Here is a 21,236-nt window from a genome sequence, read left to right as displayed (position 1 = left end):
ACTAATTAGCCTAATTGAATATTATTTTCCAGATATTGAGTGGCACAGACGACCTGTCAGTGTTTGAGGCCAGTAGTTACGAGGGGTCAGAGCTGTTTGTCAGTCTTTATGAGCTGCTCACCAACCATTCGTCTGATTCTGAGCTGGTTTGGTGTGTAGTCAGTGTGTTAGGGGTGGCTGTTCATAACCCATGCGCTAGAGCTACCCTCGTCCACACCTACCACTTCATACACCCACTCACCACTCTTCTGGACACTCAACTCACCAGGGAGAAGAAGTCTGCCATACTCAAAATCATACAGGTTAGTACGAAAGTTAAAATTCTTCTGCTGCTACGGTTTTACTTATTCGCTTTTAAAATAAATAGCCTAAATTACCTATGTTAATAGGTACCTACTTCAGTTGTTAAAATAAATTGCTACAGTAGGCCTACCTATTAGCCTACAATAGAGCAATATGCATCCTTATGTGTAGTAAAAAGAGGCTGAACATTCTTGCTACTCCAGATTTCTCCCAAGCTGATATATTATAGTCAGTTAAATTATTACCATTCACCGCCACTTATATGTCACCTTTTTTGTTTCTTTTCAAACACAGTGTTTTGGGTTTTGTACCTTCAAGATTCTGAGTAATCATTCCCATTTCACAAATGAAAGCCGTTTGTATCAGAATGCACTTTCAGTTTTTATTCACATTGGTTATCATGTGAAGCCTACTAAGATTCACAGTGGCGGATTACCCATTAGGCACGATAGGCAACTGCCAAGGGGCCGCAGACAGAAAAATAAAAATAAAATTGTTGTAGTTTGAAAAAGCCAAAAAACTAACAAATTTAAAGCCAGTTTCTTCAAATTTCCGGACCCGCCGTCCACCTGGGGGTAGATTTTGCCACCCTAGTTTAAAGTCTGAAATAACGCCCATGGGGGGGGGGGGTTGGCAAGTTTACAATCAATCAATCTTTATTTGCACAAAACATTTACATGATTACACTACAATTAAACTACATGTGCCTAGGGGCCGCTGAGGTCATAATCCGCCACTGAAGATTCATGAAGCAGTGAAAACTTGACTCAGGTTTAAACATGTCTAGGTCCGCATGAAGTATTAAATAACCTACCAAATTAATCAGTGTACGGTATCATAAGTTAATGTGTCAAAGTATTGAACTGTTTTACTTTAGTGGCCGTTGTAATCGTTTAGTTTTTTAGAGTCTACTATATTTTGACATTTGTAATGAAACGTGTGTCCTAGGAGCTGAGTTTTGGAGTAGTGATCAGCTGGCAGGAGGCTCACCTGTCCAAGCTGATTGGAATACTAGTGAGTCTGATGATGGATGAAGATGATCAGCTGACTCCTCTCTCACTAGGGGTGTTGGTAAACCTGCTTCACAACAACAAGCCGGCCATCTACACACTCATGGACTGTGTGGATATCAAAAAGTTGATCCGCAAAGTTGTCAATTTGCACAGAGACAATGTAGAGACTAGTGTGCAGGTATACTATATATTCCAATAGGTATGTTTTCTGTAGGCCTAGTTGATTGATGGTTATCAACAAAGCTTGTTAAACATTTAGCATTAATTTTCCTACTTCTCAAATTTGGATATTTATTTATATATATTTGCCAAGGCTAGTACGTATAAGATATTAGTTTGGTACCTTACAATAATGTCCTTTTCTGTGTGTTTCTTGGTGAGTGCTTCATCTTTAGTTGAATCTTCAGGTTCGATTCATCATTACAATATGTTAAACAAATGAACATAAAGATAGGCTTATAACTTTTTAGAATCATTGTACCGTTATAAAATTCTATTTAACAACAGTTTAAACATTAGAAAGTGTATTGATATTTAAATGCTATGGACAACGATTTTTTATTAGTTTTATTTGTTAGAGTTGGAGTAATGTAAACAAATATTTATGTTTAGTTGTCAGTAAAAACTTAACACATTCGTTTAATAAAACCATCAAATATCGTGCTATATTAGTACGGTAATTAAAATATTTTGTCTTTGTTTATTATATCCTATTACTTGATTGAATGAGGATTGTCAGCAATCCATTGATATCGTGATTAGGGTACTATAACTATAGTATAAGTGAGCAAGGCTTTTTGTACTGGAGGGGGAATTTTAGTTACTCTGCCTACCCCTACTTTCATGTTTATGACTTGTTGTCTAATTGCAGGGCCAATTTTTGCTTAGTGACCACCATTAGGTTCAGGTTTCCTACAATGTAAGTTGTACATATAAGTATGATTGTTTCAGGTTTGCAAACTTCTCATGGTTCTTGATCATCTCTCCAGCAATGTTCCCGATGCTGAGATATTGACGTTTGTACGAGTGTCTTTTATCAGAATCAGGAAAGCATTTTTGTCTGGCAACTACTACCACATGCGCCACATTGTCCACTTCTTCAGAGATGCGAAAGATAGTAAACATGGCCGAAAAGTCCTCTTGACCTATCCACAGTAAGCCATATATAGTTCAGTTTTTCAATATAACTAGTGCACCTGTTGCTCGAATTCGAGCAATTCCAAAGTATTACAGGCGTTATTTCAAAACGACCAACAGTCATAATTTCCGATGACTTAAAAGATTTGACTCAAAAAAATTTCATCAATCACTCCACTCCAGTAGTTATTGAAACTGAAAACAAACTCACTCTGAAAACGAACGCTCTTGTGTTTACTATGAACAGCTCAACAGCTGTAATTAATACAAATTATTCGTCTGTTTAGTAAACAAAATCCTTTCTTCATAAGAAATACATTGGGATTTTGATGGCCTTTGGGGCAAAGCCCGAGGACTTTTATTGCAGGAATTGGTGAAAGGGGGCGTCTATACAAAAAATACTTAGTTTTGACACATGTTTGTAAAAATCCGTCCATTATTAATGGAGGAGTAGTGTTTCGTAGAAATCACCTTCACGTATTTTATAAGGATAGTTTAGTACCTAATCTTGAAGCAGTGAATAGGTAGATACAGTAAAAGCCCGCTAATCCAGCATCTGATGGTCCGGCACCAGACTTAATATAACAAAAATGTTTTTGAGTGCTATTTTGAGCTATCATATCTCATTTGGAGAGTTGGGAGCTATTAGCAGATGTCGGTTGCACTTGATTGAATTTGTGGTCGTTGTATTTTTTTTATTACAACTAAAATAAGAGAAAGCACAATAAAACCCGAATAAGGGCTGCTCTAAAACTAGCAGTATATTTTCTATTCTCAAAATAACGGCTGTTTTAGAAGAAGTTCATTAATGCGGTATTTTTAATAACCCGGCACCCCCAAAGTCACAAGGGTTATCAAGTGTCTGCTGTAACATGTTTGTTAAATTATTAATCTATTGATAAACGGAGGTCGAAGGCGCGTCAATCACACTGCTGGCTTTTTGTGCTCCTAATGGCGTTCTCCTGAGCCCCCTTTAAACATGAATACTGTAAATGTAAAATTACTCTAAATAATAAGAAAGAATAACAGTAGAGGCGTATACTAATAGTAAACTTAAGTGGTGTTAATCACCAGTCGCTGGTCTCTAGAGCAAATTCTATTTGTCGTCCGCTTCTGCTCTCCTTTCCCCCTCTCCATCACGTACTACAGCACTCACGCTATAGGAAGACCCTCTGTTCTACAACTGCTGTACAAAAATGCTATGTGACCACCACCGGTCGGGTTCTTCCTTGCTCTGTACAGGTACATTTCCACCCCACCATACCAGAGATAAAACCGCACGGTTGTCCCATAAGCTTGTATCCTCTGTATCTTGCTGTATCTGACTCGCGGTCATGGTGCGATTGTCAAAATGACTCGCGATTACGGCGTGATTGTCGGTATGACTCGCGGTCACGGGTCACGGCATGATCTCCGTTATGACTTTGCGGTCACGGCGCGATTGTCGGTATGACTCGTCGGATCAAATCCCGTCCCGAGAACCGGGAATATTTTTTCCCAAAAATGTACCGATATTTTGGGACCCGTCCATCCCTATTACCAATTGAGCTGCTAGGTGCGTCTTTTGGCCCAAATATGAGGATGCATGTAGAATGAATTGAGATGCCTTGTATAGCTTTGTTACTGCCTTAGACCAGCTGTTTTATTAACCAGGAACATTTATTAAAATCCTTATGATCAAGGACAGCTGGGTCCAGTTTAGAACTATCAAAAAGCTACTAACCTTTCTCAGGATTGAACCAGCAACGTTTTGACTACCAGGAAAGCACTATAACCACTCAGCTACCCAGCTGTATTTGAAGGATACCACTCAGATTAGTGGAATGGTTGTTATTGGGCGCTTCCACATCTCGCTTGGCACAATCTATAAGCTACCTGAACTTGGTCCCTTTTCAAAAATTTGCAATCAGTCACTTTGCCTTTTTTTAAATTTTGTTTTAACTAAAATATCTATCTTTAAGAAACTAATATAACTTAAACTTTTTTAGAAAACTTATGCCACTTTTCTATGTTAAATAGCTACCCAGAAGAGATCAACAAGTTGATGGAAGCTGTCAAGAGCCGAGAGTCAGCAGATTGGCAGTGTGCCCAGCAGATGGTGGAGTTTCTGCTACAGTTGGTAGACCTGGAGATGCCAGCTGTCACAGCTATGTTCACCTTTTTGGCCCAGGTGTTGCTGAGGTTGGTATCAGTGGACAACGTCGCCCCAGCTGTTCTGCAGCTATTCTCTGTGATGCTGCGTCAGTCTCGCAACAAAGACGAGCAGGAGTATAAACGTATTACCTCTTGTTTAGGAACTCAGCTTCAGGTAATTGTGTGGTATGATTACAATTAGCAAGTAGTTTTAAACTAGTAAATGTAATTTATAACCAGTCAATATGAATTAAATATGGTTGGAAGTTTTTGAAAGAGAAAAATATTTTGGTTGAAACAAAAACAGAAGTATCTTTCTGGATGGGCTTCCACAGTCACTTACTGTAGAATAGTGGTCTTCTGGTGACGTCCATGTCAAAATCTCACTACTATCACTCTCCGACGTTTCGACTTCGATGTAGAGCGCCACCCTCAGGGTGACTTGACAAATCAAGTCATGTTGTAGATAAACTTGCTACCATAGGCTACCCATGCATCGCAACGGGAAGGGAACACTAAAGATAAAAACAATTATTATGTTCTATAGTTCTGCTGTATGAAAAGCTATTAACTCATGTATAAATGTCCACAATTTTGATAAAGCACAAAAAAATTTGTGTGGTTTATTTCAATTTGGCAATTCTAATATTAAGTGTATTCATAAGAATAACATAGGAACTATGCAAGCCGTTAGGGTAGAGCCCTAGGAGAGTTTTAAAATAAAAAATTACTATGTCGATCAAGCCTATGGTAGGCCTACATTGGCTCTATTCATGGGAAAAATCATTGGTTTAAGTAGTTTTCATGTTATTGAAGTACTCCAAACTCTCACATGTACAATATTAGTTCCTTCCATCCAAATCTTTGTCTTGGTCATACTGCACTAAAAGTATTAACAAGCTACTCTGTTTCCCAGATATAATTTTTGGGGAAAACAAACATACAAATACAGGGAGCGGCAAAATGATCTGACAGTTTTCTTTGCCGCCTTTTCGAGTGAGTGGTGGAGGGTGTTGGAAATAGGGGCATTCCAAAGCCTACCTGCAGACAATCCCAACTCGAAACACCATTTTACTGTAGGTGGGTAACATTAGAGCTACTATAGGTCGGCCGCTTAGAAAACGACCTCCTCCAGCATTGGTTTAGCATTAGCGCGCAGGTCGTTTTCTACGCGGCCGAACTATAGTTCAGCATTGAAACTGAAATCAACAAAGGTCAACCCAGACGCCAGAGAATATCAAGAGAGTGAGGAAGACTGTGTGGTGTTGTTGAAAGTGTGCTTCAATAATGACAATTTTGTCACTTTTGAGCAAATCAATCACTTGTTCTAAAAATGAGTTATTTTTTGCCTAACCACTGGGCTTCAACTGTTGCACTATTGCCATTTTGTATGGATGAAAATGCAGTTTGTATCATAATATTCTTTTACCGAGCGGCCAGACATGTGCAGAGCTGAAGCTTGTTTGCATGTAGGCCGCAGAGGACTAGCTTTCACAGCTTCTCTCACTCTCTCGACGTTCTCTGGCGTCCGGGCTTGGACGGCCTGTTGATTTTTGTTTCAATGAATTAGTATTAAGTCACCCACCCACAGCAAAATTGTGTTTCGAGTTGGGACTTTTCCTCTTGGACCCGCATTGAAACGTCTACGGAACTGCCGCTGAACAGCTACAAACTTTGAAACTTTTAACTGAATTGCAACTTTTAAAAACACTTCCCCTACAATCGCACAGTGCTCAGCGGTCCACAGCTCCATGGTTTAATAAAAATATCCGCACATAGGCTTTGGAATGCCCTTATTCCCAACATTTTCCACCACTCACTTGCTCGACAGGGCGGCAAAAAAAACCGTTAGATCATTTTGCAGCTCCCTGTACAATAAATTTTGAAAAAAATCAAGTTAATTATACAAAGTATTTGTTCTTAGTTTAAGATGATAAATAAATAATGTTTGCAAACAATATTGTTAGGCCTATTCTAAACAATGTTATTCTGTAGATTTTCTTTTTTCCATTGGTCAAATGCTGTTATAATTTTCCAGATGTTCATCGAGATCTTACACACCAACTGCAAGGCTGATACAAGCAAAGCGTCAGTGAGGGATTTGTTGGTTGGCTTGTTTCATCTGTTCCATGAACTGAATGAAAACTCTGCCTTCTGTAGTCTCATTGCTACTCAAGTAGACAAGGAGGTTATTATCAATTCAAATCAAATTCTCTTTTTTCAGTCACAGTACAAATCATACTGTGAATAGTGTAAAAATTGTTGTATTGTTAAAAAAAAAAAATAGTATAAGAAAAGTGTTAAAAAAATTGAAAAACAATTATTATCTTATTAAAGAAAATTGAAGTAGAGTAAGTAGGCCTAAAAATAAATGAAATAATCTTCTTTTTTACCCATAATTTATGTAACATTTCTTAAATTCCAAAATTCATCCCAATAATCGCCTGGGAAGGTGTTAATGCATGAAATCGTGAGTTGGGTAAGCCTCCCATGGGAACTCTCATACTTGTACCTTAAACACATACTTCCCAGCCTCGTAGCTTAAATACTATTTCATAATATTTAACTTTTCACAGCTTGTCAAGAACCTTCTACTTCCCCTAGTCACTTTGAACCCCAGTGATGAAAACCAGCTGTTCCATCATCCCCTCACAGAGCTGTGTGTGGAGGTAGGTTTAGCTGGCTTACTTTTATTGCTAAAGAATTTAACCACCAGAAAAAATCCATCGTGTTATCAGTTTCAATATGCCGGTGTTTTACATAGTTTTTTAGCCTAATACTATCAGTACAAAAATGTAAATACTATTTGTAAAGGATAAATAACCTTACTTGCGAATCATAACTTTTTCACCATGGAAAGCTTCATGTAAACCAATTTATAAACAGTTAAATATAATGACGGTTCCAAATTTGATTATTTATAAAACCTTGCTAACTGTACAATCCAACTACCCTCAATTTTGCAGCGGAAACTTTGAGCATTCGTATAATACGAGATTCAAAAATAATTTTCAGTATCCTAGACACAATCTCAAACTTGTTGAAAAAACACCTTCCTACATCGGGAAAAAATTTTTTAATAAATTAGACCCAAAATTAAAAATATTAATAAATACTAATTCTTTTAAAAGCAGCCTTGCCAACTTTTTACTAGGTAAAACTTATTACAGCATTAATGAATTTTTAATGGACAGCTCGATTCTGTAATTATTTTAATCTTTAACTTTCCACTTAATCTCCTTTTATTGTAATTTTATTTCTATTCTAAGACATTTTGGATGGTTTGTAATTATTGGATTAATCTTTAATTCTAGCTATTCATATTTATATTTACTATTTAATGTTATTACTAGTTAACCGCCCGTGCTCCGCCACGGGAATATTGTCAGCAATAAAAGAAATAATAATTAACAAATACTGTTTATCTTTGTATTTTATTTAGGGGTTGTTTAATTTGTTACATGAAATAGAACTGATAGTTTGCCTGTATAAACTATTTTATGTTAATCAAACCGATATATTATTTTAACCAAATGAATGTTTTATATTAATTCGAGTTTCATTTGAAAAATAAATAGTATACGAACTGGGCAATGCTGATAACCTAATAAGCAGCTATTAATGATATTTAGATAATTTGCTCAAGTATATTCCTATATTCCTCGTTTTTTTTTCATTACATTTGTTGTATGGAATAAAGATAGTCACTTAGCCTACATGTAAATCACGCATCAGCAGTTGGTCGCATTTCACGAATCTTTGACCCATACTGTGAGTAAAAGCTGTGTTTACGTCGTATATATAAAGTTGGGCATACTTTGTTCAATGTTAGAGGGTATTAACGGTCCAATTTGATGGAAAAGGAGTCGTGGATTTTAAAACTATGTAGACTACCACTACCAGAAAGATGTTGATTCAAGTGAGACTTAGAACTGGCCATTTCAAATGCAGATTTGTATTATATTTTACTCAAATCGTTTTTTGTCTCTTTTGACCCTTAATACTTTTTTATAGTCGCTGTTGATAAGATTTTCCATAAACTCAAAATGTTGATAAGGAGTTCATTTTACCTTCCCCTTGTGACAACATAAGGAAAAAATATTTGTGTCCCAGTTAGTCTGTTCTGACTCAAAATTCATAGATTTGCAGTACTGACAAATCCAATTTAACGACCCCAATTCAAAAAAATTGGTATTTTTTTGAAGGGACTTCCAGAGCACATTTAACACCATCACTGCTCTTTAGGCTACCTTTTTAGTTCGATGGTTCTCTACATGTTTTTTCGTTCGGTATGTCTCTTTACGCTCGGTTAATGATTACCTTTTCTTTTTCTTTTTTGTACTTTTCACATCCTGGGGTTAATGATAAAGTTTTATAACGCTATTATGACCCGAGTCTACATTGCCATTAAACATCAAGTCAGATACTTCTTCGCCAGAACTGAAATCGCAAGTCACAGTTTCTCAAGCAACTTCCCTGTGTAGGGCCTACTCGAAAAAATATAGTTAGGGTATAGTTCACTGATAAATTGTAGGTTCCTAATATCCCAGCGTACTCGCCATCTCGAGAAGGTAAAATTTGGACGTCGAACACCTATCTTGAGTAAGATTAATCACTTACGATAAAATGTTTGTATGTTTACCAATCATTAGCAATTATCTGTACAACTTGCAAGCGGATTTCCCTATGATTGTTCTGGTGGCTATAGAGAATAAATTATATTGATCAAAACAATAAGTTTCCGTCCCCTACTATGGGTATTATTTCACATTCCATACTCAAACTTAAACTCAATTAGGTACCACTTTCCTTCAGATCACTTTGCAGGAAAACTAAAACATTTTTGTGTCCCAGTTAGTCGGTTCTGAGTCGGAATTCATAGATTTGAAGTAGTGACAAATCCAATATAACGACCCCAATTCAAAAGAGTTGGTATTTTTTTGTAGGGAATTCCAGAGCACATTTAACACCAACACTGCTCTTTACCTTTTTAGTTCGATGGTTCTCTACTTTCTTTTTCGTTCGGTATGTCTCTTTACGCCCGGTTAATGATTACCTTTTCTTTTTCTTTTTGTACTTTTCACACCCTGGGGTTAATGATAAAGTTTTATAACGCTATAATGACCCGAGTCAACATTGCCATTAAACATCAAGTCACATACTTCTTCCCCAGAACCAAATAGTAAGTCACAGTTTCTCAAGCAACTTCCCTGTGTACTTGAAAAAAAAAATTCACTGATATATTGTAGTTCCACGTATCCCAGCGTACTCGCCATCTCGAGAAGGTAAAGTTTGGTACCACTGAACGTCTAAACACTGATCTTGAGTAAGATTCGTCACCTACTATAAAATGTTTGTATGTTTCCCACTCATTAGCAATTATATGTACAACTTGCAAGCGGATTTCCCCATGATTATTCTGGTGGCCGTAGAGAATAAATTATATTGATAAAAACAATAAGTTTCCGTTCCCTACTATGGGTATTATTTCACATTCCATACTCAAACTTAAACTCAATTACCACTTTCCTTTAGATCACTTTGCAGGAAAACTAAAACATTTCAAAAATAAGTTAACAAATACACTTTCCTTGATCAAAATCGTGTGTTTATAAACAGAAACTCCAAGTTTAATAATTGCATACTGAAAGTGAGGTTATAAAAATAATAACAAATGTCTGATAAACATTAAACAGCTGACGATTAATTTATCAACTATGTATTATATTCTTCAATAAGAATTGTATTGACTCGACTTTTAAAGGGCTGTAGGTCGTAACCCTTAGAAAAAACGTAAATTCTAAGGAAGTTCGGCAAATCTACACACTATCCCCTTTAATTTGAGACATAAATCTTGTAGATCGGTCCAGTAATTACTGAGAAAACAGTGTTACAACTGTGTATTAAATATATAGATTACATAATTTGACAATGTCACCTGTTTTTTAGCTATGCTATGTAAAAAAATGTTATGTGACAATAAAGAAATATTTATTTATTTAACCTTACTTGCTTCTTAGCAACCTGATTGCCAAAGTAATGCTTTCTAAGTTGTCTTTTTGGCGACCAGTTTAGGCATAAAGGTGGAGGATGTAAAGGTTGATTGGTACTTCATGATAGTTTCACAGTCTCCTTATTACCAGTGCATATTTAAAATTGTGGAGTGTAGGAGGTGGGCTAAGTTTGAGTGAGACATCACTGTACACCCAGTGGTGGCACCCTTGCCTCGTGAGACATGATGCGGTGTTATTATCTTTGGTTTCTTTCTTGTGTAAAATCTGCAGTTGCTTTTCTTTCTCTCTCCACATATGTGACATGTCGGGATGGCTGCCACTGCCAGTTATGTAGTGATGATCACTCAGTCTGATCTACCTACAATACTGTAATTCTTAAAATTGCATCCAACAGTTTTTGGCATGGAATTGGTGCCACCCTCAGACTCAAATGTCTTAGCCATTTTCTGCTGAAGACTGTAAATTTTTAAAACATGAAAAGTACAATATAATACACGAACACACAAAAAGAAAACCCAGCATAAGTAGAGTCTAAATTTCTGCTATCTTCTAAACTTTTTACATTTTTTTTCAGGTTTTAGGTTTTCTGTCAGAGCTGAGTTTGGATGACAAGGAGTGGTTATTTTTATATTCAGAGCTCTTGCAAAAAAAGCAGATACTAAAAATATTAGCTATTGCCCTCTATTCTGGAACCTATGAAGTGAAGAAACAAATCCTGTATCTAGCTGGCACAACAAGCTTCTCAAGCGACTGGTAAGTAAACATACTAGGATTGTTTGATTATAAAAGTGTGCAGTTAGCTTCAAATATTGAAAACACTTACTTAACTTCATTGTCACACCCTCCTTATAGATTTTGTAGTTTTTTGGAATGAAACTTTGTGTTGAAACTGGAATCTGGGAAAAATTTACAAATTGTATCCTAAACCATTAAAACCTAAATGCAAACAATTACAGCATTCGTACAACCCTATAGTCATTGGAAAAACTGCCTTTGAACTTTTAAAACAGTACGATAATAGAAAAAGGCATTAGCACTTCACTTGGTTGAATCGGTAATACTGCACAGCAAGGCAAGGGCTGATTAACATAACTACCATCCTTGGCACTATTCAGACAGTGATTCCCTTCATCCACTACAGGGATTGTACATAAGCAAGAGAATCAGAATATACAAGTCAAGTTTATACCGATGACAAGTCAATTTATATACTTGATTAGGCTATTGCTTACAATGCCTATCAGATTGTTATATGACGATGACAATTCAATAGGTTTTGTTTTGTGAGGAATTTGTTTTGTATTATGTAGGTTGACTTGTGGAATTTTTTTATGGAATTTTCATTACAACAGTTATTATTTTCAGCTTGACTGGAATGTCCAAGTATCTTGCTGATCTTAATCAACTGTTTTTACTGCCATCACCTCCCCCCAGAAACCCTCGCCCGGATTTGATTACCGACACTCCAAGCCCAACAACACAGATTGATTTTGCTCCGAGGTTTAGCAAAGGACAAAGTGAAAGTTTGAATAGTTTAATCCAGAAATTAGAAGATATGATTGCAAAAAATAAGGTAAGATTAAAACAAATAGTTATGAAAATAATGTAGCCGCTATTTTAAACTTTTAAAGCATTAGTACCCCTTTATATACATCAATGAGACAAAATGTAATTTAAATAAAAGTAACAAATTACAAGACTATATTGTCAATGAATGCAAACCCTTTAAGAAGCAAAATGCTTATGGGGAATTAATCAAACTGATATTTTGTCGCTGAAATGAGCTTCGCGCGGCCGCCGCTAGGATCGTTCGCGCGGCAGCGCATCTCTCTCTCTCTAAGCCGATTCTTTGTCTCACTCAGTAAGCTGACTTGGCCGTGCACTTGCGATAGTCTACCTAGCGGCCCCGTTAGCTCACGGGGACACTAGGGGAACAGAACCTTCCGCAGTGTGAGGGTAATGGTCGGTGGTCACACTCCATTAGCCTATCCCTGTCTCTGAGCCCGGTGGGTATGGTTATCTAGAGTGTGGGGGGTTTTTCCTGGAACCTCTAGGGGTATCTGGGGATCTATCGCCCTGGTTATCTCTGGTTTCCCAGTGAATGGGTTGGCCTCGATCGGGTAGTGGTGTAAATGGGTGGTTGGATCCCCTTCTTCCTGGCTTTGATGGCGGGTTTCGGCCTGTCAGGGATCAGATAGGTCCCGAATGTTGCTTGCACTGTGTTGCGTTTAGGGCATTCAATTCAATTCAATTCAAAACATCTTTATTCATTAGTATATAAAATTGTATATACAAGAATGGTGTCAAATTCATCATTACATAAAATATAAACACAAATAAAAGACAAATACAATATACAAGAACAAAACAAAAAAATAATACAGTCATCTCTCAAGTAGGTATAAAACAAAAGCATACTTCAGTGAAAACAAAAATATAGCTCAGTGAAACAGCAATAGGCCTAAAACATTTTAAGTCAATGCTGTTATTGCTTAGCCCAGAAATCTTTGAATTTATAGAGAGCATTTTGTGTTAAATGTAATTTTAGAGCGTTTTTAAATCTGTTGTCATCTGTTTCATTTTTGATTTTTATTGGTAATTGATTAAAAAATTGTATTCCAATGTATGATGGTTTTTGTTTAAATATTTCTTTTTTATGCTTATTAATTTGGAAATTATATCGGTTTCTTGTGTTGTAATTATGATTATCGACGTTTCTAGTAAATGTTGAAATATTACGTTTAACATGAAGAACAGTTTTGTAAATATAAAGGCTATAAACTGTCATGATACCCAATCCAATAAAATGTTTTTTACAGTGTGCATCAAAATCCAATTTAAGCATTGATCCTATTGCATCTTTTTGAAGATGTAAAATTTTTTTGAGGTTAAAATTTGATGTTGCTCCATATACTTCAAGACCATACGCAATATGGGTATGGACCATTGAAAAATACATTGATTGCAATGTTTTGATGTCACAAAAAGAGGACAATCTCTTCAGAGCAAAGACTCCTGAACTAACTTTTGAACAGACCTCTTTTACATGATCTGACCAAGACAGTTTTCTATCCAGTAGAATACCAAGGAACTTTGACTTTTCAGCAAGGTCAACAGTAAGGCAGTCTGTTGGTTCTGTGTCATTCCTTGAATTACCATTTTTACAAGAGAATTTAATTATTGTTGTTTTATTTTTATTAGTTAAAAGGTTCAAGTTACTTAGTCTTTTGTTGACTTTGTTTGTTGCTAGGAATAATTGATCAAAAACATTACTTCTATTGCTACTAGCTATCGTTAGATTAATATCATCTGCAAAAATACAAAATTTGTTATTTAATGTTAGATTTGAAAGACATTCTGGTAACTTTCCTAAATACACAAGGAATAGGAATGGTCCCAGGACTGATCCCTGGGGAACGGAATATTTAATTAATCTAGTTTTTGACTTTATTTTAAATAATTTATTGCCATTGAGGTGTTTAGTTTCCACATATTTCCTTCGACCTATTAGGTATGATTTTAATAAAGCTAAATCTTTGCCAATTATTCCATTAGAAGTTAGTTTTTCTAGTAAAATAGAATGGGATACACTATCAAACGCTTTAGTCAGATCTAGAAATGCAGAAACAGTATGGTCACCTTTGTCTAATTTATCCACAATATGTTCAACAAAAGCTATGACTGCAGTAATAGTTGATTTATTTTGTCTAAAACCATGCTGTTCCGAATCTAATAAGCTATTTTTTTCAAAATAATCAGTTGCATCAACATACACTTTTCAAAAAACTTTGATAATGATGGTAGGATTGAAATAGGTCTGTAGTTGGCAGGATCCTTCTTGTCGCCCTTTTTAAATATTGGAATAATTTTTGAGATTTTTAATTCTGTGGGAAATACTCCAGATATCAAAGAAGCATTTATAACATGCAGTAAAGGCTTAAGAATTGCTCTTTTTGAAGCCTTAATGACTTTTGTTGGGATGTCATCGTATCCAGATGACCACTTGTTCTTTACTGAATTAATTATTTTATCTAACTGTTCCTCAGATATAGTGTGAAACTTAAATCTAGACTTATCAGCAATAACAGCATTGGACTGCTTGGGGCTATCCCCAAAGGAATCTTTATTAGTCAAATTTGGAATTATTGTGCTGTCAACTAAGTCTGCATAGTAATCATTCATTATGTTGACAACTTCCACAGGGTCAGTAACGGAATTTCCATTATGTTTTAAAATAATCTGGGATGGTAAATTAGCAGAATTTCTTCCAAGTTCAGTGTTGATTAAATTCCAAGTAGTTTTTGCTACATTTTCAGATAAAGTGATTTTATTGTGAAAGTATCGTTTCTTCTTTTCAATTATGAGTTTTTTTAACCTTCTTTTTTGCTGCTTTATGTTCAATTTAAATGTCACATTTTTATTTTTCCTTTTGTTTTTACAAGCGTTTAATAAGTTTTGCCTTTCTTCTTTGATCTCTCTATCTATCCAATTCTTAAATCCGTGTTTTGTACGAACATTAGTCACAGGAAAATTCTTATCAAAGTAAAACCTTAGAATATTGTAAAAAAATGTAAATTTTTTACCAATAGGGGTTTGGTAAAGTTGTGTCCAGTTCTCAAATTCTAAATCTTTTATAAAACTATTAATATTATTTTTGCTAAAAATCCTTTTTGATTCCAATAATATTTTAGGGTTATTGGATTTTTCTTTACTCATAGTATTTATTGTGAGCAATTGTCCATCATGATCTGAGAGTGCAGTTACTAAACACAGCACTTTAATATAGGCTTTGTCAATGTTAGTAATAAAGTTATCTATTGCTGTTTCACTTGTATCTGTAACTCTAGTTGGTATGTTTACTGTATAGTACATGTTGTGCAACTTTAATAAATTAACAAAATCTATTTTTCTGTTATCTTCAGACAAAATATCTTCCATTATGGTCCTTCAGGGTTTCGGCCTTGGTGGAAACCATTTGGAGTGTATGTGCAACCAAGTAACCGGTATCCCTGGTTAGGATTGAGGGGTAACCCTCTTTCCGAAGGGTTGCTTCGGCAGCCGGTGAGCTTGATGGCCTTAAGTCATCCACCCATGGTGTGTTCAAGGTTGGTGCGCAAGCTCCATCTGACACTATGGGGCCCGGGTTATGTTTAATTATGGGTACCGGGTAGCCGTCGGGGTGCTTTGGCTCCTTCGACAAAAGAATAAATGAAAGAAGAATGAAGTCTACCTAGCGGCCGCCACAAGAACTATCCAAAATTAAAATAATTATTCTCAGACTGAATATTTAAAAACGACATTGCGCTTCTTAAAGGGTTTGTATTTATTGACATTGTTCACCTTTTGATAGCTCTGCTTAACATCCTTGTCAAATATTACACACCCTGCCACTCTATATTACCAGCTGTTATTTACAATTTGTTTATTATAATGGGATGCGGGCATTGCTATTGTGCCAAAAATATTCTATTTCACCCATTGCCTGAAGGATTAGTCATCAAATAGGGTAGATCACACTCATATTAATACAATTTGTACAAACAGGAAGGATTGGACGATTTGGTTGCAAATTTGCTTCTTAAAGGGTTTGCGAATGTACCTATTCACCTAGACATGTATGCATGTATGGATTGTTTTGTGTAAATAAAGTATGCCTATGTCTAAAAACATTATTCCTAGAGTGGCAGTAGTGTAGAAACACAATTAAATAGACAATTTTCTTTAGCTTAGTAGTCACTAATGTTTACAATTGATCAAATGCTACCACTTTGTTGTTTAAGGGATTTCTGACTTCTTTACTGTGACAAATGTCCTTAAGAGTCTTCATCACCCTAGGTGTAATTCCGTTTTGGGGGGATAGCCTTGGGGGGGAGGTGGTGTGGACGGGCAGGTAGCGCGGGGTCATTATGCGCGCCTTTCTGAAAACATCGTGTAAACAAACTACTACTAAAGACGCGACTCCGCACCTACGCACGTGCAGCGGCGATCTTATCGATCTTTTACTTCACTAGCTGTGAGCGTGAGGAGCCCTTGTGGCGAGCGCAACTAATATTGTTTGTTAATTTAATATCAATAATATGCGTAACATTGTGCCTTAGCATTATGAATATTTACAAAATAAATACAATGACCTTCAAAACAAGCATTAATTCATTTTGTATTAAAGTTTTATTAGGTTCTGACGTTTGGTTTACATTTTACGAATTTTCAAAGTCATGAGATAGGTAGTTTTTAAATCTCAGAAAGTATTAAATTAGAAAGTAAAATTAATTAGTCTTAAAATACCATGAAATTGTGTATTATTAGAATAACTGAAATTGATCATTCTAGCTTAAAACAGCAATTACTTAAAAGTTTCATTATTTTGGCATGTGCAGTTGTGAATAAGTTGTGACGCAGAATTCTAGGGGGGGGGAATAAACTAGTATTCACCTAAGTCAGGCTAGGCCTACCCCTAGAACCGGCCACACTCAAATTTCTTCCCCGGAGTGCTCAGAAGGAGCCGAGAAAAATCCAGGGGTCGATGCGAAGTTGTCACGGCTTTGACTGATCAATTTATTTAAAATTTTATCGAAGGCTCAGAGCTCTAGAAGCGCTCAGGAAATCCTGCAGACGCTCAGTTGGAGTTATATCATCCCAGCCTTCGTAAAAGTGTTTTGGAGAATTTTGCCTAACTTTTATAATGACTCTGTAGGGCCGACGAGTATCCAATCTTAAGCCAATGTGATATAAATACTCGTAATGAACTTTAAAATATTTAACTAAAGGTCTAGGTAAATAATATAAAATCGAATATAGTGTAAAAGCAATTCCTACAGAGTCGTCGGGGCTTAATAACTGAACGGATAATTTAACGTGAGATGATTAAAAATAAATTTAGTATCAATTTACGTAGCTGATTGTTCAAATCAGCCTGCTCCCAAGACTTGGTTCTTTCACCCGCCAAAGACGGGGTTTAGAACTCAGACGACGAGTCTCGGGGTATTAAAACGTCGAATTAACTGGAGTAACTTAAGTAATAATTTAATCGTGAAACGAACTGAATTAACGTAATTTAATAGCCAATTGGTTTAAAAGAGCCGAAAAATATCAACCGCTAGTCACTGGCAGGCAGGAACTGGCGGGTTTTGTACGAGTCGGTAAGAAGTAAGTTAATAAAATTTAGAAAATTATAATCGAACGTAAACGGATAAAATAAATGGCAGACGAGTATGCGTATGTTAGAAAAAGAATATTTAAAAGAAAGTAGGAAAGTCTGAAAACGTAGCTAACCTGAATCGATATCGTATGGCGAAGTTAGTTTCGTTGTGCGAAGAGGCTTCTCGTTAACGAGTCGACGGTCGAACAGCGAAATCTTGTCCGGCTCAAATCCCGATTTCCTCGGCCGCGGCTCAAGCGCTGCGGTGGCGATTTCGGAAACTAGCCAACAGCTGATCGGGGATTCGCCTGTTGAGCCGGTCTAGTTGTCGTCTGTCGTTGGTCAACAAACACCATTTTGAGGTTAAGTGATGTTGTCATCGGCGTTAAATATTCGTAAAATCGGTCGTTTTAACTTTATTTGGTGAAAAGGATTGCTATTATGAATAAATATGTAGTTGTGGATGTGTTCGTGTACTTCACTGTTATCAAAAGTAGGCCTACGTTCTTTGGCCCATAGCCCAAGCTAGGGCCAACACATAGGCCTAGGATTAGGATGTTGTGGATAAAAATCGGGTAAGTTATGGTGTTTGTTGACTAGCAATACGTTTTTACCCCCCTTAAAATTTGGTACCTCACAAAGTTGTCAATAATATGTTTCTCGTGCGTATTTAGCTTAGATCACAATTTCTCTAAAGTAATTAGTTATTATGTCAATAGTGTCAACAGATACAATCAAGATAAATTTCAAAGTAGTTTTTTTTATAAAAGACCTAGGTAATAATGAATTATGCACCCATCATGGAAAGATAAATTTAATACAACGTAAGCTCAGAACAAATATAAAATAATAATAGTTTGTATGAGTGTGTTTCAATATAAATGTGTTTAGACTGACAACAAATTTGAACTTTACTATTGACAAATTATGATATGCAACCTCAAAGAATGTACAAAATGTAGGTTTAATGGATACATTATTGCCTTTGAATTACAATTTATTTAATTTGTATTTAATAATCAAGTCTATGAGACAATAATTTACATTACATAAGTTAAAACTATTTACAACAAGTACCTATAAAGAAATGTAGGTTTGATTAATGTACGCCTACAGTTTTTAATCCTTCTTCGATTTTATTGTCTTTGGATGCACATAGTTTGCTGGATTCCTAATAGGCATTGATCTGGTGTGCCGTGGATCGATCAGTTCTGGCAGTAGGCAATCTATATAAAAGGCTTTTAGATTAATTTACCATTTTTTCTTGCCAAAAAGTGTCGTCCCGATCTATAACCTCCACTCGAGCTCCCAAAGGTGTCCACAACACAAAGAAGCACATGCTTCTTTTTGTAATGTGAAGCTGGCCTTGGACTTGGTAAAAATAATTATGATTTTTATTTACACAGCCCACATCATCCGTCTTTGTAACAGTCCAAAAGTTGAATTTTTTTTCTTTTATGGCATCTTCAGGGGTCAAGTTTCTGCAGGATTCTGGACACTTTACTTCTATTATTGCATCATCTCCCACAAGCCCATCTGGTGTTGCACCGAGATAAGGAATTTCGTTGTCTACAAAGAGTCCACACTTTGAAACAGATAATGCATTGTGCTCTTCAAACCATTCTATAGCGTTAATTTCATTACCCCTTCCGTACCTCATTGCTGGGCAATCAATGTCGGTATATAACAATTGTTTAACCATGTTTTCACAGCTAGTAGTTTTTCGCCTTTTGCAAATACTTCCAAAGTTAGAGGCAGTGAGAAGCTTCCTCCTTTCTTCCTTCCACATTCCACATTCTGATTGCATAACAGTAGCTTTTTCAAGCTCTTCTCTTTCTTCATCTGTTCTTTTAAGGCTTTTGATAAATTCCCTTTTCTTTCTCTCCAGAACGTCTGGTTGCATGTCTGGCTTTTGAGCTAAGGGTCCATAGCTACTTTTCGACATTCTTTTCTCAACAATAGAATTTTTTTTCAAATTGTGTCTCTTTACTTTTGTTTTTCTTTTAAGTGCAGCCTTGCGTATTTTCATTGCTCTTCTATGTTGCATTGATTTTAAGACTTTTCTTGGACTATGTTTTATCATCGATTTGTAGAGGGTGTACAGTGATTGTCCTGTATTATGGGACACAACCGCTGCAGAACATCTAGCCTCATATGACCTGCCCTTAGAGAAGTTGACTCGTTTTCCACCTACTACTTTTGCAACGGCTGAGTTAAAATGCTCAGCTGGATTGTTGCTGTCTTGCAGTATCAAACTTCTGGCATTATCAACCAAAAAGCTTATGTGCTTCATTATCTTCTGATACATTCCACATTGCTTCATGGCAGGAACATAGTTTTTTTCTGACTTTTTCGGTCCTTGGCAAAAATACTTGAGACTCTTGCATTGGAGGTGCTCACCAAAAACATGGCTGGCGGAATTGGTCAAATCTTGCTGCAGAAGCAACACCGTTTTACCACCGACCGTACTACTTTCATTTTTCCTGTGCTTTGCAGCTTTTGTCACTGCTGATCTTAGGCGTAAAATATTGTTCCTAAGCAATTTCCGCATTTCCAGAGGACCTGATTTTGTATCAGAAGCAATATCACGCAGTTTCGTGCAGTAGTTTCTCAAAAGATGATTTGAACATTCAATTTTGTCTACTGTCCAATTATTATATGGTCTCGTGTCCAAAATTTGACTGTACACATTAGAGCCTCCATCAGCCAGAATAGTTCCATACACTGCATTATACATTTCCACACTCCTTTTAAATCCTTCCACAATTATATCTGCTTCCATGCTGGCTGAGCATCCATCCCAGTTTTTGTAGCACCTATGGTCTGTCACTGGGGTCGCACTTGTTTCTGCTCGAGAACAAATGGTACAATATTTGTTTCTAACGCCCAAGAACAACACCTTTTTTGTGTGTGCACCAACAATAGCAGCCTGTACAAAATTAAATAAGATTACAGTTATTATAACAAAGATACAAGTTAAAATTACAAAATTAGTCAATAGTTAAAAAGATTTCTAGAATTTCTTTGTTCTTTCTTTTGAATTTCCATGTCAAAACACATTCTAAACGGCTACCAGCTTTATTAATTAGATGCTAAATTAAAGTAAAAAAATAATAAATAAATAAATAAAAATAAATAAAGTAAAACGTCACCCGTTAGAAGTAAGGTAAAGAGCAGGTTGTAAAGATCCCTTACACAAAATGGTCAATAAAGTGTAAGATTCTCCATCAAAAGTATTGTTAAAAATGTGCTTGGTTGGAGACTCGAATATTGGCAGTAGTAAGTGAACATGTACTATCTACTTTGATAACAAATATTAATAAACAATGCATCGCGAATATTGGAATTTTTGCGTGGTGAGCTAATCAGATTAGCCTATATAGAAATAAGAGTAAGGTAAAGTGAGGGTAAAGTGTGAAAATGTGAGGGTTGTTATTGGTTGTAGTTCTTTTTTTTTGATAGAATAAATTGCCTACTTACCACCCCCGACAATGCATT

The 21,236-nt window shown here is 36.1% G+C and overlaps 1 protein-coding gene across 1 annotated transcript in view; it reads left to right on the top strand.

The window, feature by feature from the left end:
- LOC128981878 (uncharacterized) overlaps nt 1-21,236 on the top strand; it is a 29,552-nt gene that overhangs the window by 1,467 nt on the left and 6,849 nt on the right. Inside the window, exons 2-9 of the mRNA XM_054400851.1 lie at nt 33-302; nt 1,252-1,494; nt 2,268-2,470; nt 4,473-4,761; nt 6,625-6,774; nt 7,163-7,255; nt 11,175-11,353; nt 11,966-12,173. Coding sequence (XP_054256826.1) covers nt 33-302; nt 1,252-1,494; nt 2,268-2,470; nt 4,473-4,761; nt 6,625-6,774; nt 7,163-7,255; nt 11,175-11,353; nt 11,966-12,173 — 1,635 coding nt within the window. The remainder of the gene's footprint in view (nt 1-32; nt 303-1,251; nt 1,495-2,267; nt 2,471-4,472; nt 4,762-6,624; nt 6,775-7,162; nt 7,256-11,174; nt 11,354-11,965; nt 12,174-21,236) is intronic.

This window comes from Macrosteles quadrilineatus, unplaced genomic scaffold, assembly GCF_028750875.1.
Source record: "Macrosteles quadrilineatus isolate MER2022 unplaced genomic scaffold, UCM_ALF_1.0 Scaffold_55__1_contigs__length_795759, whole genome shotgun sequence".
NCBI classification, from domain to species: Eukaryota; Metazoa; Arthropoda; class Insecta; order Hemiptera; family Cicadellidae; genus Macrosteles; species Macrosteles quadrilineatus.
The sequence above is the reverse complement of the archived record's forward strand: the minus strand, read 5'-3'. Positions and strand labels throughout refer to the sequence as shown.